Here is a 24304-nt window from a genome sequence, read left to right on the forward strand (position 1 = left end):
ATCAACATTATTTATACATAGCCATTTATATATTTGTTAAGGAATTATTTACCAAAAAATATCAAACTTAAAATATGATCTTACACTTGAAACATATCACAATATATTTCTATTATTATATTTATATAAGTAGAGATAACCATCCCAATATGAAGCATGTACCACCGATCGGCGTTATTCTTGAAAAACGTTTATCATTTGTAAAAGCAACATAATAACAACTACCACTGAACAGTATTATTCCACAAATGAAAAAAACTGCAACCTGTAAATTAATGAGAAAGGATATAACAATTAGTAGTAAAATTGCAATACTTAATAAAGACTTACCAAGGATGGTTTTCTACTAAGAGGTAAGCCAAGTAAAGCTAATGTATGTATAAAATGATATCTATTAGCTGTTTCAAATATTCTTGCTTGGTCTGGGAGTTTTTCTGCATTAAGTTCTGAAACGATGAAATAATTTTTATACAATGTATATATATTTTTTTTATAGACATTTAACAAATTCATTTCTTTTATAACATAGATCGTGATGAAATTAGATTATTATTAAAGATATATCGATACTACAAATTGATCGTTGTGCAACTTACTATGTGCACCATAAGCACCCAATACTACAGCTGCCGCTCCACTAAGTCCAGCAAGTTTCACGTAAGGTCCTGCAGATGAAGCTAATTTCCATAAAGGTTTAGAAGATGGCATTTTTAATTTTTGTTTAGGCTGTAAACCTATATAATCACCAGCCTGTAATATTTTTTTTTCAATAATAGATTATATAATAAATTTTACTTTGTTATAATACGATATTACACAAATAAAAATTGATTAGTTTAAAATTATTTGTTTTCAGTTTTGTTACTTTTTTATATTTGTTATTTTCTATATATATATATAGATATACATATATAAAATATCATACCTTATGTTTTGTTGTAGGTTATATTTGATATGATTGATAGTTTAGTTAAGCGGTCTAAATAGAAACGAAACTGTGTATCTATTCAGCATTGGAAATCAAGATCTAAATTTACTTTTCAAATAATAATTCCATTAATAAATAGATTTAAAAAGAACTTACCATGTTTGCTGTACCTCTGAGAAATAAGAATGTCCCAGAACTAATTGGATTGGTAAATAAGATATAGTTTAATGTGTCTGTAAATCCCATTTCACCAAATTTAAATAATTGTAAAAGATTTAACAGTCTTTATTACGTTAAATTACACATAAATTCGTGCAATTTAGCTCAGTAACACGATCGAGATATCTACACGAGAAAATAGCAACATGACCGACATATTTAATCACTTCCGATTGGTTATTGTTGGACACCACCATTTGCATTGTAAATAACCAAGAGTTTTAATTGGTTAATTCATAAAATAGATATTTCTTAAAAATGATATGAATTAATGATATAACCTATAAACTGACACGAGACTTAATTAATGCAAAAGGGTAAATTAGTTCTACGCGATTATACAACAAATATTAATTTCTGAAATTACATTTATTTTTGTATTAGATTTATACAAATTATCAGTTTATTCATCTTGATAATAAAATTTTGCATGATTTTTGATGCATTCAATAGTATATTGTTGGAATTTGTTTTCCTGTTAAACTTTTTTCTAACATACTAATCCAACTATAAAAGAAAAAAAAAAACTTTATTTATGAATATTGATATATGTTCTTTCTATTTTAGATATTACATATGATTCCATTTTTACCTTCTTGAAACCAATATCAGCTGCATATTCTCTGAAGCATTGTCGGCATATATTCAAACCATATTTACGGATAAGTCCATGTTTATTTGCACAAGCACGGCTGTAAAAAAATTTTAAGAAATATTTTTAACGAAAAAAATAGACATAAAATATAAGCTAATCTTTATTAGTTTGTTCATCTATCTAACCTTTTTAGGTTAGATTAATGAAATCATGGAAAAATGCATTGTATGTTATGCTTTAAATAAATAATGATAAATACAGAATTACTCAGCATACTATTTGTTATAAATATTACATAAAAATGTTAAATAATAAAATAAAATACATAGAATGAAATATTTGTAACACGCGGTCGTAACGTACAATACAACGTTGTTTTATTATTTTCACTTAGCTAAAGAAATTTATATATTAAATCTAAAAAAAAAAATATATTTCAATTGCAACTTACCAAGATCTAGATCCTTGACCGTATTTTCGTGGATGCGAATACCAAATATTTTGAAAACCCATCTTACCAATAAATCGAGATGCTTCTTCGTGGAAGTCTCTAAATGTAAAGAACAGGGTTCTCAATCGAATGTTTCTTGAATGTATGTTCTCATTTTAACGTATTTTTAAGGCGCGAAAGAAAAGGGCGCTAGTTGTGTATTTGAAAATTTTTAAATAAATTAGAATGGTTTGTCGAAACAAAGAAAACTATTTGTATATATATGAAGATTATATATTTTATATAGTAAATTATATTTTTGTTCGTTTTTTGTTCGTATATTATTCGTGAATAAGGAAATATAAGAATGATTTCGAATATAAATAACTAATATTAACTAATAATTATGGTACACAAACATTTTTTAGAAAATATTTACTTATAGTGAAAGAGATTCGAAATTGCTTTTAAAACGTTATACGCATATTAAGTAAAAGGATAAAATTACAACAAGAAATTCTTTATTCGATTATTATAACTGTCGTCTACCTATATCAAAAAACTGTTTTTCTAACGTGATACATATGGGACATATTAGCAAGAGAGGGGAATACATTAAAACGGTACTTTTTCATTGTGCGTTCTATTCGTCTCAAACACCTTTCAGTGTCACGTAAACTAAATGTTGATACGTTCTAATATTGTTCTTTCAAAATCAGACACAATGACGCTGAAAAAAAAAAAGAAAAATAAAAAAAAGGTTGTAAATATTTTATGATTTATTAATTTTTATATAAATATAATTACATGTGGCATTAAAAAATAATGTATAAAACTATTAATTTTTTCAGCAGGAGAAACGTGCATATATAATGAATAAGAAACTAAAATTAACATTCCAAATGTTTTTGTACTTTGCTGTGGGACTAACATTAATAATTGGCATATCCTACTTTTTATATAATCAGTCACGTATTAAAAGGATGTATAAACAAATAGTCCAAATCAAAGAGAAAAAACCAACATTTTTAATTTATAATAGATACAACAATACCACTGAACATTTAAAACATATATTTGTCGTATTAGAACGTTTAGGCTTTCAACCTGCTACTAATGAAACTCAATGGAATCTCTTATGGTCGCATGAATATCCATTCATAACATTAGCACCAGTTTTAAAAAATTTACAACCTCATCAACGTATAAATCATTTTCCTGGTTGTGGTTATATTACAAACAAAGGACATTTATCAACATCTAAAGGTCGCTATATACCTAAAGCATTTAAGATTCCAAAGGATAAAGATCTTTTTCTTACATATGCTACTTTGTATCCAAACAAATATTTTCTTAAAAAGTCTAATGGCCATCGTGGTATCAAGGTTATTAAGACTAATGATGTGAATTTTAGTGATACGGATTCTTTTGTACAAGAATTTATAGATCGACCATACCTCGTTGATAATTATAAGTTTGATATAGGCATTTATACTGTATTTACATCAATTGATCCACTAAGAGTATATGTTTACAAAGGAGATGTTTTACTTAGATTTTGTACAGTACAATATTATCCATTTGATAGCAATAATATAGATAAGTATGTTATTGGTGATGATTATCGACCTATTTGGGATGTACCATCTTTAAAAAACTATTATACTCGTCTTGGATTTTCAATGAAAGATTCATTGGATGCATATATAAGATCAGAAGGAAAAGATCCTCAAAAAATATGGAGCAATATACATGAGGCAATTCGAGAAGTAGCATTAATGAAAGAAGGCCTAGTAAAAGAAGCAATTCAACGTTTTGGTGGTGGAAGAAATTATTTTGAATTGGTCAGATTTGATTTTACACTTGATGAAGACTTGAATGTATATACAATGGAAGCAAATATGTCTCCAAATTTATCTTCTGCACATTATCCACCTAATCAGTTACTTTATGAGCAAGTTATATTTAATTTATTTGCACTCGTTGGTATCAGTCAAAGGATTAAAGAGAATCATTTTCAAACAAGGTCATTTATATTTTTATTAAACTGTCCAAAGTTTTTATATACAAAACAAAATTAGATTTTAAATCAAATATTTACGTTACAGAAACAAAGAGGAACATGAAATGGAAGTTGCAACTAAAAATTTAGTAGTATTACCAGAATTTTGTGCAGATTGTAAAGATTGTTTTATAATAGAATGTCAACTTTGTAGTCCATGTTTCACATCAGAGACCAAAGTCATTTTATCTCAAAGTTATAAAGAACATCAAAACAAAATGGATTTTCAAAGAATATTTCCACCTCCTATAGTAAATTCTTGAAAAGTCTTTATAAAAGTCTAAAAAAATATAATTTGTACTTATTAATCTTGTATGTATTATATTTTAGGTCAAAGGGATGGTACTGAAAGATTATACACTACGAAATCAGTTACTTATAAGATGGTATCAAGGAAAATGTGAATTGGATCAAACGTGGTGTATTTGATAACGTTTAATACATACAAATAGAATAATTTTTAAGCAAAATCGTAAATACACAAACAAGTGTAAAAACATATCAAAATAAGAATTGTCACTTATATTGTTGCGTGCGTCGTAATATATATAAAAACAATGAAAAAATCATACAGTCAAACTTAGTATCATAGTTTTTTATTATTGATCTTCATTTTTAATTTTCTAACTCTTTTTAGCTTTAGACTCTGGTGCGTTTGGATTTGTACCTTCATAAAAATTTTTAAGTAAATTTATTGCTTCTTCACTTTTTATATTTCCTAGTATTGTTATTTTGGTATCATAAACGTTGGATACTTTAAAAACACTTATACATCCTCCAAATCTATCATTTCTACAACCATAAATAATACTGCGTACTCGTAATTGATATAATGCAGATGTACACATTATACATGGTTCTACAGTAACAACAATATCAATGTTAGAAAAAACTTCCTTATAATCTAAACATTTTTCTTTACAGAATACTAAAACTTGATCAATGCAATTCATTTCAGCATGTCTCGTTGCGTTACAAGTTTCATTAACAGTATTATTACTTTCTGCAATAATCTCATTATTATATATAAATAAACATCCAACCGGAACTTCACCAACTTTTAATGAAGCCTCAGCTTTTTTTAAGGCAATGTCCATCCATGCAACTGCATTCATGGTGATATTAAAATTAATAGAAACAATAATATAAGTCTAAAAGTACAAATAGATAATTATATAGAAATGAATCTCCTATTGTTTGTAAGAACTTTTTATAATCATATATGTTAGTCCATAGTATAGATAAAAAATGTTCCTTTGTACTTATTGTAATAACACAATTGTTTAATTACTAAAATATTCTGCTAATCCAAGGTCGTGTAACCTTTGTTTAGTTTTCTGATCCCAGTTTTGATTTCCTACAGATCTTGGACTAGGATGAGTAATCCATAAAACCTAAAATAGTAATGAATTATTTTATATTTTATATAATCATATAATATAAATTATTTTATATTTTTTATAATATATATAAAGATTCTTAAATAATGATTTTTATTACCTGTACAGATAAATTATTTGCATTGACTACAGTCTGTGCTCTTTTTTCTGCAAATCTTCCTATACCGACTATAATCTTTACACCCAGCAATTGAATAATTTTAGATAATGCCTGATCACACAATTCATGTATTAATTTTTGTTCTTCACCCTGCAAAAAATATTTTGTAAGTATATAAAAATAATGAAAGGAAAGAAAGTAAATATTGCCTTTAATTCTGCAGGTGTGATGTTTCGGCCTTTATGATCCATTAGAGCAATAGGACAATAATTATGTATATAAGAATCTTTAAACAAATTTTGTGGAGATCCACACATTTCTTTAAAAAGACCCCAAAGTCTTTTACCACTAATTTCACTACGTTTACAATCAAACCCTGTTACTTTTCTATCTGGCTGTTCTCGAGGAGGTTTTCCAATAAAACCATGAAGTTTTAACCAGTCACGAACCATACTTATTTCACCAAATGGTACACCTGTTTGTGACATACCCCATGGACCAGGATTCATTCCAAGAAATAAAATCTTTTTAGGTCCATTACAATAGGTTTGAACGTACATTGCATGTACTTCAAATGCATAGATGATTGGATTATAAACATATGCAACGCTTGAAGGGAAACTTATAGTTTGTAGTTTTTGACATAGTTCTTGTTCAATTAATAATAGTTTTTCAGAAACTGGTAATTGCACAGATGACAATGTTGATGAAGCATTATTATTCTCTGTACTATTTGGAATTTCTGTTAAATTTTCACATGACTTAACGTCATCAAGAATATTCTTATTATCAGATATTGATAACTTCAATTTTTTTGAATTTGAGTTTTTAGATGGATGATCACATTCCGAATAATTTCTTTTTTTGGGAGGCATACTATACGTTTCTTTGACAACTATTTCTAATTATGCTTACAGAATCATATATAAACTATTTATTCGTTAAAATAATTAATATTTTTACAGTAAACGAATAAATAATAGAAAAATGATCCGCAAGTACCTTATATGTTGATAAAAATTTCAACAGATAATAAATATTTATTTTCACGTGTTTCGAACGGAAGGAAATTCAAACATGGCGCATTAATGATTGGTCATTGATTAAATTTGATCTAGATAGACCGTGTAACATAACGTGTAACATAACGTTATTAATATGATAATGATTAAAAATTAAACGATTCAATTTTATAATTAATTTCGAATTGAAATATCAAAAATCATTGTACCAATGACAATATATGAAAATTACTTTAATTGATTAAAGATATTGACAACAATGTCAACGACGCAATATTAAATTTATTTCATCTACTACCACGCTTACCGAGTATTAACGAGTTTCGTGGATAAGCAATTTGCTGTAATTTTAAAAATTATATATATGGTTATTAATTTAATTATATATTAATATTTTGAAAAAAATAAAAAAGTGTTGATAAATTTAGGAAATATAATTGATATAACATTGGAAATGTTATTTTGAATTACATGATCGTGTGATATATTTGTATATATATACAACCGAACAAAACGTGTACGCGTCGAATGAAGTGCAGTAACGTTCAAGCTACTTAATTTATATACTGAATTATATTTTGTGTTATATTGTGAAAAAGTATATAAAATAAAAATATTGATGATCAAAAATGGAAAATCAAAATGTTCCTTCCATCAAAAGTAATAATCCTGCTCCAACGGTTGAGCAGATTAATGCAGATAAAATAACTCAGGTATTTCATTTAATTGTTTTTTTCGATTGTATCGGTTTCGTTTTTAAGATCAGGTTATTTAAATAAATAATACTCGTTTTTTTTATAACTTAATCGTATATAAAACAATTTGAAACGATCAAATTTTTGGTTTATTTTACAGTTGGCCAACAAGTATTGGGCACCACATACTACAGATATACATCTTCCATTTAATTCTCAAATAGTAGATGACATTTATATTCAAGAAATATGTGCTTCGAAGTTTTCAATTCGGCGCATTATGATGCTAGAATTCAGTCAATATTTGGAAAATTTTCTTTGGCCAAATTATCATGTGGAAAGTGCTACACGTGCTCATACTATGTCTATTGTTGTTATGGTCAATGAGAAATTTCGAGAACGTGTACAAGTTTGGGAGGCATTTGAAAAAAATCCTACTCATTTTGCAGGATTTTTTCAGAAAGTTCTCGAAGCATGTTTAGAAGAAAGTATAATGGATTTTGATCTTAAGGAACAAACTGCTCTTATTGTTTTTTTGAATCATTGCTTCAATTCTATGGAAGTACCATTAGTTAGAGAAGAAGTTAAGAGATTGGTATCGTTGTCTATGTGGATTTCATTGCAAGAGGGACGTAGAGAATTAGAATTTAAAAAATATCCAAAATGGAGAAAATATTGGAAGGTTATAAGAAAAAAAGATAACCCCGAGTTGAAAGAAAAATTAGAATGGGAACGTAAATTTTTGCATAGACTAATGATTAAATTTATGACTATATTAGAAACAATTCCACTTGAAGGTAATTGATGCACGAGTTCCTGACAGGAAAAAAGGTAAGCCATGACCTCTTGTTGTACGCCAAAAATATCGATGATCAACTATTTTAAGATACTAACAATCTGTGTTTTAAGAAACATGTTATATATAAAGAAATTTGTTCTTATGTCATTTGTATATAGAGGCATACATATACCATTTTTGCTTTAGGAACTCGTGTCACTATTTTTTGTTATATTTTGATATATATGTTAATATATATTTTAGAACAATATAACTTTAAATATATTATTACAGAACCTGTTTTCCCTGACAAAATACGTTATTGTGAAAGATTCTTGGAACTGATCATTGATCTAGAGGCTCTTCTACCAACCAGACGCTTTTTTAATACTGTGATGGATGATTGCCATTTGGTAGTACGCTGTCAACTATCTAATTTGTTGCATCGGCCAGAAGGTGGACTATTTGGTCAGGTAAGTTTTAGAAATATAATATCAGGATATAAGTAGAGTATGTAAGATAGTATATTTAATTGTGAGTATGCATGAATATTTATGAGAAATAATTCTCTTTTTATACAAAAATTGCCATATTATACAAACAAATATTACATAAATATTTTGAGAACATATAGGTTTCATAATTAACTTTAACTATATACCAAACATAGGTATTAATACTTTACTAGGTAATATATATTTATAAAGTTGTATTATATTATTAATTAATACACACTCTGATTATATACACAAATCTATTTGATTTAAGGCACATACAATTTACAAGATATCAAATATCATAACACTATTTAAGATTTATTGATATTAAACATTAGATATGTCTTATTTGGACATTCAGTCAGAGTTATTTATAAAATATAACATAAATGCACTTTAATAACCTGCATTTATTGCTGTCATCTCTTCTCCCCAATCAAGGCCTTCAATATTATCTCCAGTATTACAACAATTGCATGTTTTTCCAAGTAAAAATGTGACTCTTTTTTGACCAAATACACATATATAAAGTACAAAAATTGCTTGTAACAAATTAACAATAATGTGGCAATATGCTAAAGCTTCATATTTTAATCCTGACAGTAATAAAGATATCCAACTAATGCTCATTATTGTAAACAGAAAAACAAACATTCTGAAGCTGTATTTCATTTTATGATGAATTCTGCCATATGTACTCATTCTTTTAATCCTGTTTGCTGTTGTTAAAACAAAGCAAAAGTCAACTATTATTGTAAGAGCAATAGACATAAATAATACTGAAAGAGCTAGCCAGCCAACAGTTTCTTGAGCAGGGTATACTGTACCACCTATAGAGGGTTTATCAGTTTCTAATGCAAAATGAGCAAAAATAGCCGTTGCAGCAATAGTAATGGTTGATCCCCAAACATATGTGGAGTAGTAACAATATTTTCTCCCATCAGTTATACGCAAAAATACATTACGAGATCTGAATGTATTCCAAACATAATAGCCCAAAGCATTGAGCCAAAAGAAAGCTGCTAATAAAGACACATATGCGACTGTATCTGAAAAAATCAAAGAAAATCAAATAAAAATTTGATTTTATTGAAATTCTGCATTTAGTTGGTTTTTAACTCACCAGCTATCATAAAGCTAACATGACTACCAAGTTCAGTGAATATTCTTACTGTTGAGGCACATTGATTCGTTATAAGGCACAGTGTCATAGTAGTTATCATATTACCTACAAGATCTCGTAATTGCGGTAAAACAAAATAAATTACTGCGACAATAAGATATGCTGCTATAGATATGGCATGAAAGGCAGGATCAATAGCATGTTTCATCAAGTAATTGGCATCTGTCCACTGAACAGGTACCTCAGGCACACATATCATAGCATAGGTAGCAACTAAATGATCTCTACTTAAGATAGCTTTATCTGCACAATATTTCCCAAAAGAATAATCATAGTGAATAGATTTCTCATCTTCTTCGTCATCAAATCTGAATGATTCTACGACTTCTTCGCCATTTCTGCTTGTTTCTTTCTTTAGATCATCGATATAATGTCTAAGTTTGCCAAAGGGTAATACAATAGCCAATCTATCTGGTCCAGAAGGATAATAATATACATGCCATTGATGTTCATTACTATGACATTTAGGTAATCCAAAACGATAATCTGGAGTAACTTGAGTTCGTAACAAAAGGTCGGAGTCTTTGTCTTCGGTATATTCCGGTTGCCATGGTTTCGTTTCGTTTGTAACCGATAATGGTGTGCACGTGTCGTCCAGAAGAAGTTCACTGAGTTCGCAACACTTTGCGATCTTTACTGTATTTATTTTGGCATTTGCATTTCCACCGGCGAATCCTGAATGACTCGCTAGGAATGATACGAGAAGAAATGCCGTTGCAAGATGCATGTCACTCTCGTATTACTCCCTTCTCTCTCTCTCTCTCTCTCTCTTCCTTTCTCCTCTCTCTCACACACCAAAGGCGTGCGTACTTTCTATCTTTCTCACTTTTGCTATTCTTTCTTTCTTCCTCTATTATCATCACCTTTGTTCCTTTCGTGTCCTTCCATTAATTTAACATTTTCAACGTGTAATAAGTTTTTCGGAGACGTTGCTCGGAAATATATATGTAAATTGATGAAATATTGATTTCCACTCTCTCTTACAGGACGTTTAAGGTCTGTACACACGTACGCGCGAATAAGGCAATACATTGGAATCATCTTCGCTTTGCCATACCTGTCGCTAGTACTGCTCGTAGACAAAACCGCTTGCAAAGAAGCCTACCCCTGCCCATCCATACTCGTCTTCTCCTTCTCCTACTTCTCCTTTTCTTTATCTCTACCCATTCTTGTTTCCCCTTGCGCTCTTCTATACTTTATCTCTCTTATATACTATCCTAGTTCCCCCTCTATACGTTTAATTTATTCTCTCTCTCTCTCTCTCTCTCTCTCTCTCTCTCTCTCTCTCTCTCTCTGTCTCTCTCACTCTCTTTCTCCCCCTTCTTATACCTTCTGTATATGCTTCTGTACGTTGTGTGTGCGCGTGCGCGTGCGTGCGCATAAGAAGCTGCACACTATTGCAAAAAATTTAAGATCAGTTCATACTGAACACATCTTAACGGAATTTCATTTAAAGTCAAATACAAATTTGTTGAATGAACGAAAATGTCAAAGAATTAGACATTTTTTGATTAATCGCTATTAATCTATTTTCTGATTTTTCTATATCTGCGCTGTTACTTCCTTATACGATGATTCATGCGTTTGTCATGCTTGTATTACTGTTCCAGGTATTCCGTAAAAAAAAAAAAAAAGAAATAAGTAAATGATGATCGCTTGTAAAACGTGCGAATGGATGCGATAAGAAATGTTTTGTAAATATCCTTTAACGTCGATATGTTTTAATTGTCGATAAGTTAGAAAAGAAAACAAATGGTATTTGCATTATGTGTGAACGATGCTTAAAAACGAATGAAGTATCTTCCGTGACTAGATTAAATCGTTTTTTATCATATTAACGGAGTGTGTCTTCTTCGTTGATGCGCGGGTAACTCTTCTCTCGCATACCTCTTTGTTAATGGGTAGTACAAACGCTTCCTTTTTGCAACGTTTCGTAAATGATACTTATGCGACTATAGCAATGCAGAACGTTTCATAGTCAATACATATAATCGCTTATGCATCAATAAGATCTAATGCGCCAATAATGATTGTATTTTGATACAATGATATTTGATATTGATGTAAAAGAAATCTTTATATTGTATTACATTTTGATTTGTCTTTAGACAAAGATTTATTTATTTATGCATACATATAATGTTTTAATTTGTAAAAAAAAATTTTTTTCAAATGAACAATATTCTCATCGTGTTGATGATGAGTCGTTCGATTGTGTCAGAGCTATTGATATTGCTATACGTACAAAGTCCGATTTTATGTATCGCGCGAAAGAAAAAAAAATCCTCAGTCGATGCTTTGTTTTTTACATTAGAGAAATTTAAATATGATTGTCTTTCATTGTCATTTCGTTTCGCTGATACTAATAGTTTTTAAAACAAAAGGTATCAGCACAGAACGAATAGACAGATGTAATAAACAATATATGTACTTATATTTTATTCTCCCTTTTTTCGATTTTTCGTAATTACTTAATATTTACAGAGATTCCTGTACAATAATAATCTTTTCCTTTGCTCCAACAGCAGAGAAAATTATATTAGACTACATGAAGAATATGCATGGATTCTAAAGAGATATGCATGATTAATTTATTCGTAATATGAAAAACTAGATATTATTTCTTCTCTATGTCCTACGATATTGAGATAATAATTTCCACCTAATGCGATTTTAAAATTTGATAGTTAAATTAGAATGAGATCGTAAATTGATACTATCTTCCTCTCCATGTTTTGAATGGCTCCAGAAAGTTTCTAAGAATATCATAAATGAATGATAATCATAGTCTCTTGTTGAGACAATTCCAATTCTTCTGGTAACACTATCTCATATTCCTCATCTTTGTAGGCTGTCCATGATTTAGGGAAGACTATACCACAAGGTTTCTTTTTCGCCAAAAGCTTTCTCACTCTTTTTCGTGTTACAACCAAAAGAAGAAATATGATAAAACCTTGCAATGTATTGAGAATATCCGTTGGTATCCTAAACAAAGGAAAACGAACATGAAATAAAAGCCCGAAATAGAATGAAAAATCGAGGACACGCTCGAGAGAATATTGCATATCGTGAGGGATTCGCTTAATATAAAGAAAAAGAAGAAGAAAGAAAAAGAACAAAAAAAAACTAGATATTTGATATACCGCGTCACTGTATTAAAATACAAAGAAGAAACGAAGAATGTACGCCAAAGGCTATATTTTAATAACTGCTTGTGCGATTTGTGGGATGTGTGACGTATGTGTGATGTGTGTATGTGTGTGCGTGTGTGTATTAATGTATACATTTTGAAGGATTATTATCATCATCATCATCATCATCATGATTATTATCCATTCTATATTACGAAATAAATTTTATTTGCGAGAATATACTAAGATATATAAGGGAATAAGAAATTTAATTGATTCGATATATACATACCAATACCACTGAGTTGTGTCAGCAGCGAATGATAATATTTCAAAGATCCATGTGATACCCATAACAAGCATAAGCTTTATATAAAGCAAACATTTAAATCGTAAAGCTCGTAGTTTGTTTCCACTATACTCTCGATATTCATGCCATAATCTCCAACTCGTTAGACCCAAATAGATAACATTTAGTGTCAATAGAAAGGCAATTGGACCATAAAAAAACACCCATACTTCTGCCGTCCCTGAAGAATTCAAAAGAATGATTTCATAAATCAATATCTTGATCAATATATATATATATATAAAACGGGAAAGAGAAACAAAGATACGATTAATGTGAACTTAAATAGAAATATAAAGAATTTTTATAACTTACCGTTAAACCAACATCTGTATTCGCCAAAATGAGGTTTCAAGTGAGATCCTTGAATATGATGAGCGACCAATGCTGATATTAGAAAACATGTCGGTACGAACCATCCAAAAACACAATATATAGGAAAGAGTATTCTATCTTTGATCGGAAAGTTTTTGAACCTAAGAATATAATCGTCTTTATTAAATTAGTTCAAAAAAGAAATTCCTTGTAAAAATGTATGAACTATTTTTCGCTCACCAAACAGTTCGCCAAATATTAAAAGCCACAATGTTCAGCCAAAAGAAGGCGGTTATAAAGGCATAGTAGAGAAAGAATGCTAAAGTGAAAAAATGTTTTATTAATATTCTAAATCTTTAGCATCTAAAGATATATATATATACACACACACACAATGAATATATGTATATATATACCTAATGTAACACACATCGTTATTTCTTCGCTCTCATATTCTTTGATATGTTGTATGCAAAGAATAATATAACTGATTGCCAAAGAAGACACCGCGCCCATCATTGCTTTGTCTTGTATTTCCCGAAGTTCGGGAAGGATCAAATAAACTGTCAAAGTAGCGATTAAAAATATCGCCGATATCACGCTGAGAATAAAGAAAAGTATGTTTTTCCATAGAGGTGGCTCGTCCATATATGTTTCCTCGAAGCATACGAATGCAGACGGTTTATCGACATGTTCCGTATGCATTATACAAAAGCTATGATAATTAAAATTTTTTTATGAGTTTGAATGAAACGTTAGAAAAAGAAGAAAAACAGAGTTCAAAAATTAAATGGATTGTGAATGAAAACTAATAGAACATTTACTGATCCTGTGATATTTGAATGAGACTTTCGATTTCTGTCAGTACTGTTCCATTCTTCGTTTGAGTAATATTAAATTCTTCGAGTTCGCCATTTATTTTATAAAAGCCGAGTGTACATTTGATACGAATGTTACTGCCGTCACTGCAATTCCTTCCGGCTACCCACGTCGTACCATTTTGACAGCAATTTATGTCGATGGCTTCGCTTAATAAGCTGGTCCATATCAGCCAATGAAGGCATACTATCCAAACAGGTACTGTAAAAGCGTTAAGCGAAATGAGTTCATACGAGAAATTAATAGGACAACGCGTTATGTTGTGTTCGTTATTTCAATTTTCCTAATGCAACTGAGTAAATTGAAAAGAATTAAGTGATAAAAAGAGAAATAGTAGAAGAGCCATTGAAATGAACGTAGAAAGACACGAGAAACACGTTTCGAATAGCTTATATCATACCATGTGTTTTTACAATATATTAATGCATATTTTGGTAATTAAATGTGCAGGGAGTCATGATTCACGATAATCGCGATTTCCAATATTGGAAAATAGAAAGACTATCTGTAGATTTATCTTCGATAAAAACGATAATATTGTACTAAGTATTTCGCATATAACGTGCATTCGTAATATTAATAGACGTGAGATAAAAGAGAAATGAATCATATCAAATAAATATGAATGAAAGATATCGTATTTGTATTATGATTTATAAATAATATTCGTAAAAATATAATTATTCTACTTGAGCAGATCATATGATAGTACGATGTTATTTGATCCCAAATCTTGCTTGACGTTAACACAATCATCGATTTCTTTTATCATTCTATACGATCTTACAAAATTTGTGCAATCTTTTTTCTATATACGCTGATTTCAATGTTTGTGACGTATAATGTCTAAATTTATTATTAAACGTGATGTATTTCTTAATATTTTCACGAAAAGCTAATCGCTTTATATTTTATCTGTGCACACATTATACATATGTATATGCATTAAATATTTATGCATATTTACAAAGAACGAATTTATGCCATATGATGGGCGTACGTAAATATAAAAAGACGCACGTCGTTAACAAATGTGTTAATACATATGTCTTTTATCTTTACCAAAAGAATTAATTTTCATATATAATGTGTATTTATTGTCTCAAAAATGAAATAGAAAAATGATGAGAGCTTACCTTTCATCGATAATAGACAAGGTTTTCCGCTATGATTCATATTCGACAATATTGTTTTCACTTTTCATTACCGCATTTCGTTTTTCTCTCATCAGAGTATTGAGAATAAAAAAAAAAAAAATAGAAGAAATCAAAACAGGATGAAACTTTGATCATACAATCGTATCCGTTATTCGTTATATGGCACACGGTTATCAAAGGTCACCATAAATAGATTTATGCGTGAGAAAGTCAACTGTAAAAGGAGTCCAAGAGTAATTCGTCAACGTTAACATTCCTCTTCACTAAATATTATCTATATCACACTATGTGACTTTCGGAGTTTCTCAGGCTGAAAGAATTTTTCACTCTTGAAAATATCAATGTACAGAAAGAGAAAGGGAAAGAGAAGAAGAAGATCGAGAAAGAAAACAGAATGACAAAGCTACCCTGGCTATTCTTGCACTTCTGACTCGACGACTACAGCACTGGGATAAAAAGGAAATGAAAAGTCAACGCGAACTATGTTCTTTCATTTTTTTATGTATTGGAAAATTATAAACGATGTTTTTGATTGTTTCGAAACATTCTACTACAAATATTTTCTAGATACTTCAGATTTAAATGTATATTTAACTTTGGATAATATTAAAAGTACTTCTTGTTTTGAACGTATTATAAAACCAAGAAGAGATCGCTAGAGGAACGTTAACGCACACGCGATACGCACGATACTGAACGATTGTTCGAGCCATCAGACGTTTCTCGCGAACGCCCATAGATAGTAAATACCTACTTCTCGACGACGAGTTACATTTTTTCTTTCGATCAAGAAAGATAGATAAAAAGAAAAAAAAAAGAAAATAATCAATTGAAGCATCTTGTATTCTTGATCGATCAAAATTTAAATACTATATTATTCTTTCTATTTAATTATTATGAAAATTAATTATTTATTCTTCTTGTAATTATACAGTATATATATATATATATATATATATATATATATATATATAATTGTGTGTATGTTAGCTATAATTTATTTTTTATTAAGAAACTTTAGAGTAATGGTATATTAGAGATTTAAGAGAAATAATTCGTATAAATAATACATTACAAATCCCCTTAATCGACGCATTGGTATATTATATTAATAATCAAATATAATAATATCAGTCATCGATGGATATTATATTACTTTGAATATACGATATTATATTGATAGTCTAATTTTAGCACTTAACATACGATGATAAGCCAAGCTTATTCTATATAAGCATTATATACACGTGTGAAACATTAAATTAACTACACGTGTCATGATAATGCGTACCAATGTCAATTGTAAATTCTCTTATAAACACTCATTTGCTTATATTATAAATTCTTGTCAAGATATATAAGTATGTATACATATATAATCGAATCGCAAATAATCATAGGACAAATATAATAAGTTAGTTGTAACCGATAATATGAACAGAATAACAATGAAAAATGTTTAATCTACAATATACAGAAGAGTGTTGAAAAGAAAAAAATTCCATTGCTTTATCATAATAACATTTTGTAGTGTTGTAGTTGAAGTGCATCGAGAGACTCGAAGAATGCCAATTACATTGACGCGTGAATAAAAATGATTAATTATAATCGTCGCTATATACATATTTTTTTATTGTTATTATTATTTTTTTATTTTTATTTCTTTTTTATGTTAACTTATACAGAATCGTTCTTCGTCGTCGTGAATTGACGAAAAAATGTTGAATCTTTCGAAATCGAAAAAAACTGGTCTCAAAAATCTATGTATAATTTGCATACCACTCATGTATTTTTTATTAGTATTGAAATGAAATGGGAATTTATCATAACATAAATATAATTAGTCGAGACTTACGTAAAAGGACTTACGGAAAAAAAGTAAATTAAAAAGAAACATGTGTGTGTGTATTATATATATATATATATATATATATATATATATAATAGCGAAACAAGGTAACGCACGTCAATTGGAATGGAAGAGAAAGAGAGAGAGAGAAAGAGAGAGAGAGAGAGAGAGAGAGAGAGAGAGAGAGAGAGAGAGAAAGAGAGAGAGAGAGAGAGAGAGAGAGAGAGAGATGAAAATCAACGAGTCCTTGAAATGAGAAAGAGATACATCTGCTCCTGTACTGTCATCATTTATAATAACGTTTGTAATAATAAAATCAATTATTAAAATATTTGCATAAAATAGTAAAACATCAATTATTATTCATATAAACGATTAGAGACTATATAAATATTTATATTCAATTATTTATAGTCAGAGCTTGATGAACTTTGTAACGATACATGTTATGTTTATATTATGAAATAATTTAATATGCTTAAAAAAAAAACTCATTATGTGTTTCATTAATCATATACGATCGATATTTCAGCTCCTGGAAATGCTGAAGTTCTATGCCAGATTCGAAATTAGTGAAGAAACGGGAGATCCTTTGACCGATCACGATATGACTCAATTACATTATGCCAAAATTACGTCCCTTCAGGTATAGATGATATATATATATATATATATATGCCTATCGTATCGATCATTTCTATGTATGATAAGTGTGTATAAATTATAAAATCTACATTTTTTTTTTTTAAATATATAGAAAGCGGTTTTCGCTAAATTTCGTGATCTACGGAATTTTGCTTTGGCAAATGTAGCAAGCGTGGATACCAGAGATGCACTTAATAAACATTTTGGATCTCTTAGGTGAATATATCTCATTGAATATAAATTTATTTTATGACAGAATAAAAATATATTTATTTGCATTTACATTTGTTGATTTTTTTTTAGTCAAGAAGAATTGAAATCTATTGCAAGTTATTTAAATCTGGTACCACCAAAGGAAAGAGAGAAGAATGAAAATTGGTATCGCTTGGACATAGATTTTCTTCGAGAATTATTAGTAATTTAAAAGCAATTTTTACTTTTATTTTCGAAAGTGGAACTCTCCTCTTTTTTTTTCTTTAAAAAATTTTGTTTCTTTTCTATTTCAGATATCGCGACACGAACGTAGAGCATCTCAACTCGAAGAATTAAATGAAATGCCACTCTATCCAACCGAGGATATCATTTGGAACGAAAGTATCGTACCAACCGAATATTTTTCAGGCGAAGGCTGTTTAGCTTTGCCGAAATTAAACTTGCAATTTTTAACTCTGCACGATTATCTTTTAAGAAACTTTAATCTTTTTCGTTTAGAATCCACATGTACGTATGTTTTGAATGAACTTGATATTTTCTTTTAAAAAAATAAACCTCCATTTTTGAAACGTGTAATGTATATATCGATTTCATTATTATTTACAGATGAAATACGTCAAGATATCGAAGACGCTGTGAGTAGATTGAGTCCATGGTATGTGATTCATATGAATTACGATAGATCGAATCATATACGATCCCTATTCACTGAACAACATTACTTTAATAATTTTTTAGGCAAGCAGAAGATGGTGGTGTATATTTTGGTGGTTGGGCTAGAATGGCACAACCCATTACTCAATTTGCAGTGGTTGAAGTAGCCAAACCTAATATTGGTGAAAAGAGACCATCCCGAGTACGTGCCGATGTCACGATCAACTTGAGTGTTCGAAAGGAGATCAAGTCAGAATGGGAAAATCTTCGGAAGCATGATGTTTGTTTTCTTATTACAGTGAAACCACAAAATCCAATCGGTAACATTAAGATTATATTATCTTTGAGACTATAAAATTAACATTTATATCCAGAGGAAGAGAGAGATTTCAACAGATCTTTGTTATGCTAATAGGTACAAAATATAGTCATAAGCTTCCTTTTATACCACAAGTTGGTTTAGCGACAGTACGTGGATGTGAAGTAGAGGGTATGTTAGATTCCAATGGAAGAGTTATAGAAGATGGCCCTGAGCCAAGACCTATTTTACCAGGAGATACAAGAACTTACAGAGTATGGTTAGACTCTAATCAATATCGAATCGATATGGATAACGCTAGTCACGGGGGTGAAGATGTTTACGAAGGATTTAATGTAATAATGAGACGAAAGCCTAAAGAAAATAACTTTAAAGCTGTTTTAGAGACTATACGAGAACTCATGAACACGGAATGTGTTGTTCCGGATTGGCTTCATGACATTATACTTGGATATGGTGATCCTGGTGCTGCTCGTTATTCCAGGTATGATCTCTGACAAGTGGAATTTTATTAACATTGTAATATTAAAATAGTGTGATAATATTTATTGATCATCATAATTACTAACAGAATGCCGAATGAAATAGCAACGATGGATTTCAACGATACGTTTCTCGATATAAACCATTTACGATCTAGCTTTCCACATTACGAGATTATAGTAAAATGCGATGAACCAGAAAAACTCGTTAGACCTTTCCGATTGACGTTCGAAGATGTTATCGCTAAACAAAATAATGAACATATTGACAAAATTATTATAGTTGAACCTCACGTACCTCCTAGCCGAGGTCCATACAAAGCTAATGAACCTAAAAAGTTCGTATAAAAAGAATTATTTGTGCATGATCTTGTTATTCTTTAAATTACGTTATTTTATACAAATATATACTTGATATTTATTGCAGAAATCAAATACCTTTTACACCAACACAAGTGGAGGCCATCAGAGCTGGAATGCAACCAGGTTTAACACTTGTAGTAGGTCCACCTGGTACTGGTAAAACGGATGTAGCAGTTCAAATTATATCTAATCTTTATCATAATTTTCCTTATCAAAGAACACTCATTGTGACGCATTCAAATCAAGCACTAAATCAATTGTTTGAAAAAATTATGGCACTTGATATAGACGAACGTCACTTGTTACGTCTTGGTCATGGAGAAGAAGCATTAGAAACTGAAAAAGATTTCAGTAGATATGGTAGAGTAAATTATGTGCTAGCTAAACGTTTAGATCTACTTATGGAAGTACAAAGACTACAGGTAAAGAATCAATTTTATCATATTACACTAAATTTATTATTATATAAATTATACTGAAGACGTTGATATAATTTTATTAATCTTTGTTAAAAGGAATCATTGAATGTGAAGGGTGATGTAGCGTATACATGTGAGACAGCAGGACATTTCTTTATGTATCAAATACAAACACGTTGGGAACGTTTTGAGACTAAAATTAAACAAAGACAAGGATCAGACGCATCGTCGTCGTCGGCTTTTATCGTGGATGAAGAATTTCCATTCCATAAATTCTTTGATAATGCACCACAACCATTGTTTAAACATAAGTCATTTGAAGAAGATATGGAGATTGCACGTAGTTGTTTCCGGTACATACGTCGTTTCCATTTCTTCGTTATATTTGATAATTACATTCTATATGTATTTATTTTATACGTTCGATCTAATCTAAGTACATTATGTTTATAGATATATTGAAAGAATATTCGCACAATTAGAAGAGTTTAGAGCATTTGAGTTGCTCAGGTCCGGACTTGATAGATCTAAATATTTACTAGTGAAGGAAGCAAAAGTTATAGCTATGACGTGTACGCATGCAGCTTTAAAAAGGCGTGAACTTGTGGATATGGGTTTCAAATATGACAACATCCTAATGGAGGAGTCTGCACAAATTTTAGAAATTGAAACTTTCATTCCGTTATTACTCCAAAATCCTCAAGATGGTTATAATCGTTTAAAACGTTGGATAATGATTGGAGATCATCATCAATTACCACCTGTTATTAAAAATATGGCATTCCAAAAATATTCGAATATGGAACAATCCCTTTTTGCACGATTCGTAAGATTAGGTGTTCCAACAGTTGATTTAGATGGCCAAGGACGAGCCAGGCCAAGTATATGTAATTTATATAATTGGCGATACAAAAAACTTGGTAATTTATTACACGTAGAACGTAGTGCTGAATATTTAGTGGCAAATGCAGGTTTCCTTTACGATTTTCAATTGGTTAATGTTGAAGATTTCAATGGTATTGGAGAAAGTGAACCTAGCGCATATTTTTATCAAAATCTCGCTGAAGCAGAATATTGTGTTGCTGTATTTATGTACATGCGTCTGTTGGGTTATCCAGCGGATAAAATTAGTATATTAACTACATATAACGGTCAAAAGCACCTTATAAGAGATGTAATCAATATAAGATGTGCAAATAATCCATTAATAGGTCGGCCAAACAAAGTAACCACCGTTGATAAATATCAGGGTCAACAAAATGATTATATAATATTATCTCTAGTAAAAACACGAGCAGTAGGTCATTTAAGGGATGCTAGGCGTCTCGTGGTAGCAATGTCAAGAGCACGGCTAGGTCTATATGTCTTTGCCAGAGTATCGCTCTTTAAAAATTGTTTCGAGCTTACACCTGCATTCAATCAATTGATGCAGCGACCGTTAAAGCTTCAACTTTTACCACGAGAAACTTATCCTACTGATAGATTAAACGATGCTATTCCATCTTCGTCTTCAATGGAAATAGAAGACATGCCACATATGGCTAAATTCGTTTACGATTATTATATGGAAAAAGTGAGTGGTATAAAGGTAAGGTTTCATTCCATGTGTATATATATATATATATATATATATATATATATATATATATATATATAGTTCTTTTTTTTCTAAATAATTTATAATGAACGTACGACTATATTCATATAATCAAATTTTATTTGTCTCTCAATATAAGGAATCACAAAAGATGTGGCAAAAACCAGGTAGTATGCAAACATCTGGTAGTCCAGTACATAAAGTCCCTGCTCATCCTGGTGCTGATGATGACACAGATGATGAAGAAGAAGGAGAGCAACAGCAAGAAACACAAGAGATTATAAATGAAATAACCGAAAATAAATGCGAACCGATACAAAACCTGATAGACGAACCAACTTCTGAAGCTGAAGATAATGACGAATAAATGTGTGATTAAGTTGGCTCTTTATTAAACATTTAAGTCCCTAGTTATAGACAACCAAAAACGATTTAAAAATTCTTTGAAAATCGATTGATAATGTCAATTCTAAGAATATACATTTTATTAAAGCGATACAGTATAATTATTTTTTTATTAATATTATAATAAAATTATTTATATATATATGTACTTATATATTATATGTATATATATGTATATATATAGTATTATACACACACGCGCGCGCGCACACATATACTAGAAGTAATGCATTTATCAAAAGTAATTTTCATGATGATCGGTTTATACAATTCACTTTGTTCGTATTAAACGAATTCTGTTTTTTTTTTATTTGTAAGTGTTCCTTTTCTACGTGACTTTAATTTTTCGATCTTTTGTACTCTTTTGACATCCTCGTTTGAAATTTGTACAGTAGATGGTACGTAACTTTCATCAAATTTCATTAACTTTCCTCTAAAATTAGGCTCATATTCTTCGACCAAAGTCTTTATACCTTTAGAATTAGGTACATATTCTTCTACTAATTCCATGGAAGTAATGCTATGAGGTTCATAAGCTTCGTAAGAAGTATTGAGCTTTTTAATGGAGTTAGGTACATATGGAACATTATCCAAACCATCATTGCATGTTTGTACTGGTGTATATTCATTAGATGGCATTTGCATACTCTGCAGTGTACTTTTTCTACTTGGTATATATTTTAAAGGAGAAGAGTTTTTTTTTATAGGTGCATCTGGTACATACTCTTCTAATACCTGATGAGAAGAATAGTTTGACTGTTCTATCTGCGAACTGCTATGGTTTTCGGGTTTTTCTAGATCTTTTTCCTTCTTTATTAAACTATCTAATAATTCTTTAGAAGCTGGCTTTTCATCACCCGAGCTTTGTTCATGTATATCATTCTTTGTTAACTTTCTTCTTGCAGGTGATACATTTACTCTAATCGTTAACAATGATGTATCTTTGGTCCATTCAAAGGATTCAATTGTACACCTGCAATTTAATTTTTAAATATAAACGCATACAAGATAAACTCAGAAAATTCCTTTCAAATAAAACATATTTTTCTTACGTGATCTCCAATTGTCTTGTAGATTTTTTCCATTGACAGCCTTCAAATTTCCGACGACATTGCTCGTTAATATTGTTTTTGCAGTTACGTAGAACGACTCTTTCCAATATTTTATAAACTGCCGCCCAATCTTCAAGATCGAGCCACTTGTTGGTTGAAATCTTTTTCTTCTTTATTTCGATAATTTGTTCTTGTACAGTAACGACAACCGTCGCCACACAATTGTCTGAAGCCTGAAAACACACCCACAGCTTTTGCTTTTATAATGACGAATATAAAAAAACATGATCATTTTGACAGCTGTCAACAGCTGTTGCAGGACAAAGTACCTTTATCACTTCTATGTATTGTCCCTCTCGAAACATCTTTATCTAATGTTTCTTCCTTCTACAAAATCTTACAAATTATTTCCTAATATACAAAATAATTATAGCAAAAAAAAAATAATAATTAAAACATTTATCGTGATACTTTTGACAACACTACGACAATTTAGTATATTTTCTCTGTAGTCACTTGTCGTTTCTTTACGCGCTACGTGACACATATGAACTAACATACACATA

General features: G+C 29.9%; 9 protein-coding genes across 15 annotated transcripts; 2 read left to right on the forward strand and 7 right to left on the reverse strand.

Moving 5' to 3' along the window:
- Positions 1 to 75: 75 nt before the first annotated feature.
- LOC122637062 (transmembrane protein 256-like) lies at positions 76 to 1227 on the reverse strand. Its single transcript, XM_043828927.1, has 4 exons — positions 1085 to 1227; positions 597 to 750; positions 331 to 446; positions 76 to 265 (listed from the first exon to the last, which is right to left on the reverse strand). Exons 1-4 carry the CDS (start codon positions 1172 to 1174, stop codon positions 122 to 124), a joined length of 504 nt encoding a protein of 167 aa, XP_043684862.1. The 5' UTR covers positions 1175 to 1227; the 3' UTR covers positions 76 to 121.
- Positions 1228 to 1501: 274 nt separating this feature from the next.
- LOC122637063 (40S ribosomal protein S29) lies at positions 1502 to 2351 on the reverse strand. Its single transcript, XM_043828928.1, has 3 exons — positions 2194 to 2351; positions 1740 to 1839; positions 1502 to 1654 (listed from the first exon to the last, which is right to left on the reverse strand). Exons 1-3 carry the CDS (start codon positions 2253 to 2255, stop codon positions 1646 to 1648), a joined length of 171 nt encoding a protein of 56 aa, XP_043684863.1. The 5' UTR covers positions 2256 to 2351; the 3' UTR covers positions 1502 to 1645.
- Positions 2352 to 2742: 391 nt separating this feature from the next.
- Positions 2743 to 4817, forward strand: LOC122636934 (probable tubulin polyglutamylase ttll-15). Of its 2 annotated transcripts, none has more exons than XM_043828629.1 (4): positions 2743 to 2932; positions 3024 to 4198; positions 4281 to 4485; positions 4565 to 4817. In XM_043828629.1, the coding sequence occupies exons 1-4, from the start codon at positions 2855 to 2857 to the stop codon at positions 4661 to 4663; spliced, it is 1557 nt and encodes a 518-aa protein (XP_043684564.1). In that variant the 5' UTR covers positions 2743 to 2854; the 3' UTR covers positions 4664 to 4817. The 2 variants fall into 2 exon arrangements, with proteins under 2 accessions (XP_043684564.1, XP_043684565.1); XM_043828630.1 differs by having other exon boundaries at positions 3027 to 4198.
- On the reverse strand, positions 4815 to 5352 carry LOC122636936 (tRNA-specific adenosine deaminase 2). Its single transcript, XM_043828632.1, has one exon. The coding sequence runs from the start codon at positions 5347 to 5349 to the stop codon at positions 4858 to 4860; it is 492 nt and encodes a 163-aa protein (XP_043684567.1). The 5' UTR covers positions 5350 to 5352; the 3' UTR covers positions 4815 to 4857.
- A 134-nt stretch (positions 5353 to 5486) lies between these two features.
- On the reverse strand, positions 5487 to 6804 carry LOC122636935 (single-strand selective monofunctional uracil DNA glycosylase). Its single transcript, XM_043828631.1, has 3 exons — positions 5944 to 6804; positions 5735 to 5884; positions 5487 to 5628 (listed from the first exon to the last, which is right to left on the reverse strand). The coding sequence occupies exons 1-3, from the start codon at positions 6607 to 6609 to the stop codon at positions 5518 to 5520; spliced, it is 927 nt and encodes a 308-aa protein (XP_043684566.1). The 5' UTR covers positions 6610 to 6804; the 3' UTR covers positions 5487 to 5517.
- A 242-nt stretch (positions 6805 to 7046) lies between these two features.
- LOC122637100 (RNA helicase aquarius) lies at positions 7047 to 22777 on the forward strand. Of its 2 annotated transcripts, XM_043828986.1 has the most exons (15): positions 7047 to 7469; positions 7612 to 8248; positions 8524 to 8702; positions 18122 to 18235; positions 18347 to 18450; positions 18538 to 18649; positions 18741 to 18954; positions 19054 to 19102; positions 19186 to 19421; positions 19517 to 19904; positions 19992 to 20240; positions 20330 to 20687; positions 20781 to 21037; positions 21138 to 22272; positions 22421 to 22777. In XM_043828986.1, exons 1-15 carry the CDS (start codon positions 7386 to 7388, stop codon positions 22646 to 22648), a joined length of 4344 nt encoding a protein of 1447 aa, XP_043684921.1. In that variant the 5' UTR covers positions 7047 to 7385; the 3' UTR covers positions 22649 to 22777. The 2 variants fall into 2 exon arrangements, with proteins under 2 accessions (XP_043684921.1, XP_043684922.1); XM_043828987.1 differs by lacking the exon at positions 7047 to 7469 and having other exon boundaries at positions 8106 to 8282.
- LOC122637103 (probable G-protein coupled receptor Mth-like 5) lies at positions 9024 to 11156 on the reverse strand. The gene is made up of 2 exons (XM_043828993.1): positions 9850 to 11156; positions 9024 to 9775 (listed from the first exon to the last, which is right to left on the reverse strand). The coding sequence occupies exons 1-2, from the start codon at positions 10634 to 10636 to the stop codon at positions 9123 to 9125; spliced, it is 1440 nt and encodes a 479-aa protein (XP_043684928.1). The 5' UTR covers positions 10637 to 11156; the 3' UTR covers positions 9024 to 9122.
- On the reverse strand, positions 11996 to 16457 carry LOC122637104 (probable G-protein coupled receptor Mth-like 3). 4 transcript variants are annotated; one of them, XM_043828996.1, is made up of 8 exons: positions 16148 to 16457; positions 15720 to 15954; positions 14529 to 14784; positions 14121 to 14419; positions 13945 to 14023; positions 13705 to 13865; positions 13333 to 13570; positions 11996 to 12894 (listed from the first exon to the last, which is right to left on the reverse strand). In XM_043828996.1, the coding sequence occupies exons 2-8, from the start codon at positions 15757 to 15759 to the stop codon at positions 12675 to 12677; spliced, it is 1293 nt and encodes a 430-aa protein (XP_043684931.1). In that variant the 5' UTR covers positions 15760 to 15954; positions 16148 to 16457; the 3' UTR covers positions 11996 to 12674. The 4 variants fall into 4 exon arrangements, with proteins under 4 accessions (XP_043684931.1, XP_043684929.1, XP_043684930.1 ...); XM_043828994.1 differs by having other exon boundaries at positions 15720 to 16050; XM_043828995.1 differs by having other exon boundaries at positions 15720 to 16050; positions 16357 to 16379.
- On the reverse strand, positions 22384 to 24294 carry LOC122637105. Of its 2 annotated transcripts, none has more exons than XM_043828999.1 (3): positions 24068 to 24294; positions 23739 to 23971; positions 22384 to 23659 (listed from the first exon to the last, which is right to left on the reverse strand). In XM_043828999.1, exons 1-3 carry the CDS (start codon positions 24101 to 24103, stop codon positions 22972 to 22974), a joined length of 957 nt encoding a protein of 318 aa, XP_043684934.1. In that variant the 5' UTR covers positions 24104 to 24294; the 3' UTR covers positions 22384 to 22971. The 2 variants fall into 2 exon arrangements, with proteins under 2 accessions (XP_043684934.1, XP_043684933.1); XM_043828998.1 differs by having other exon boundaries at positions 23739 to 23989.
- Between the last annotated feature and the right edge of the window lie 10 nt (positions 24295 to 24304).

This window comes from Vespula pensylvanica, chromosome 24, assembly GCF_014466175.1.
Source record: "Vespula pensylvanica isolate Volc-1 chromosome 24, ASM1446617v1, whole genome shotgun sequence".
Taxonomy (NCBI): Eukaryota; Metazoa; Arthropoda; class Insecta; order Hymenoptera; family Vespidae; genus Vespula; species Vespula pensylvanica.

What these genes read in the sequence shown, in the direction of transcription:
- LOC122636935 (XM_043828631.1), bottom strand. Translation starts at nt 6,609, where the DNA reads ATGCCTCCCAAAAAAAGAAATTATTCGGAATGTGATCATCCATCTAAA. An exon ending in TCACACCTGCAGAATTAAAG is followed by an intron (nt 5,885 to 5,943) that starts GCAATATTTACT and finishes TATTTTTTGCAG; the next exon opens with GGTGAAGAACAAAAATTAAT. An exon ending in CAAATAATTTATCTGTACAG is followed by an intron (nt 5,629 to 5,734) that starts GTAATAAAAATC and finishes TTACTATTTTAG; the next exon opens with GTTTTATGGATTACTCATCC.
- LOC122637100 (XM_043828986.1), top strand. Translation starts at nt 7,386, where the DNA reads ATGGAAAATCAAAATGTTCCTTCCATCAAAAGTAATAATCCTGCTCCA. An exon ending in GGTGCTGCTCGTTATTCCAG is followed by an intron (nt 19,905 to 19,991) that starts GTATGATCTCTG and finishes AATTACTAACAG; the next exon opens with AATGCCGAATGAAATAGCAA. An exon ending in AAAAAGTGAGTGGTATAAAG is followed by an intron (nt 22,273 to 22,420) that starts GTAAGGTTTCAT and finishes TCTCAATATAAG; the next exon opens with GAATCACAAAAGATGTGGCA.
- LOC122637063 (XM_043828928.1), bottom strand. Translation starts at nt 2,255, where the DNA reads ATGGGTTTTCAAAATATTTGGTATTCGCATCCACGAAAATACGGTCAA. An exon ending in GGTCAAGGATCTAGATCTTG is followed by an intron (nt 1,840 to 2,193) that starts GTAAGTTGCAAT and finishes ATTTTTTTACAG; the next exon opens with CCGTGCTTGTGCAAATAAAC.
- LOC122636934 (XM_043828629.1), top strand. Translation starts at nt 2,855, where the DNA reads ATGTTGATACGTTCTAATATTGTTCTTTCAAAATCAGACACAATGACG. An exon ending in AAAAGAAAAATAAAAAAAAG is followed by an intron (nt 2,933 to 3,023) that starts GTTGTAAATATT and finishes TAATTTTTTCAG; the next exon opens with CAGGAGAAACGTGCATATAT. An exon ending in GAGAATCATTTTCAAACAAG is followed by an intron (nt 4,199 to 4,280) that starts GTCATTTATATT and finishes TTTACGTTACAG; the next exon opens with AAACAAAGAGGAACATGAAA.
- LOC122637104 (XM_043828996.1), bottom strand. Translation starts at nt 15,759, where the DNA reads ATGAATCATAGCGGAAAACCTTGTCTATTATCGATGAAAG. An exon ending in TTGTCTATTATCGATGAAAG is followed by an intron (nt 14,785 to 15,719) that starts GTAAGCTCTCAT and finishes ACGCTTTTACAG; the next exon opens with TACCTGTTTGGATAGTATGC. An exon ending in ATTCAAATATCACAGGATCA is followed by an intron (nt 14,420 to 14,528) that starts GTAAATGTTCTA and finishes TAATTATCATAG; the next exon opens with CTTTTGTATAATGCATACGG.
- LOC122637103 (XM_043828993.1), bottom strand. Translation starts at nt 10,636, where the DNA reads ATGCATCTTGCAACGGCATTTCTTCTCGTATCATTCCTAGCGAGTCAT. An exon ending in TGTTAGCTTTATGATAGCTG is followed by an intron (nt 9,776 to 9,849) that starts GTGAGTTAAAAA and finishes TGATTTTTTCAG; the next exon opens with ATACAGTCGCATATGTGTCT.
- LOC122637062 (XM_043828927.1), bottom strand. Translation starts at nt 1,174, where the DNA reads ATGGGATTTACAGACACATTAAACTATATCTTATTTACCAATCCAATT. An exon ending in TCAGAGGTACAGCAAACATG is followed by an intron (nt 751 to 1,084) that starts GTAAGTTCTTTT and finishes AAAATATTACAG; the next exon opens with GCTGGTGATTATATAGGTTT. An exon ending in TTAGTAGAAAACCATCCTTG is followed by an intron (nt 266 to 330) that starts GTAAGTCTTTAT and finishes ATTAATTTACAG; the next exon opens with GTTGCAGTTTTTTTCATTTG.
- LOC122637105 (XM_043828998.1), bottom strand. Translation starts at nt 24,103, where the DNA reads ATGTTTCGAGAGGGACAATACATAGAAGTGATAAAG. An exon ending in AATACATAGAAGTGATAAAG is followed by an intron (nt 23,990 to 24,067) that starts GTACTTTGTCCT and finishes TAAAAGCAAAAG; the next exon opens with CTGTGGGTGTGTTTTCAGGC. An exon ending in ACAAGACAATTGGAGATCAC is followed by an intron (nt 23,660 to 23,738) that starts GTAAGAAAAATA and finishes ATTAAATTGCAG; the next exon opens with GTGTACAATTGAATCCTTTG.
- LOC122636936 (XM_043828632.1), bottom strand. Translation starts at nt 5,349, where the DNA reads ATGAATGCAGTTGCATGGATGGACATTGCCTTAAAAAAAGCTGAGGCT.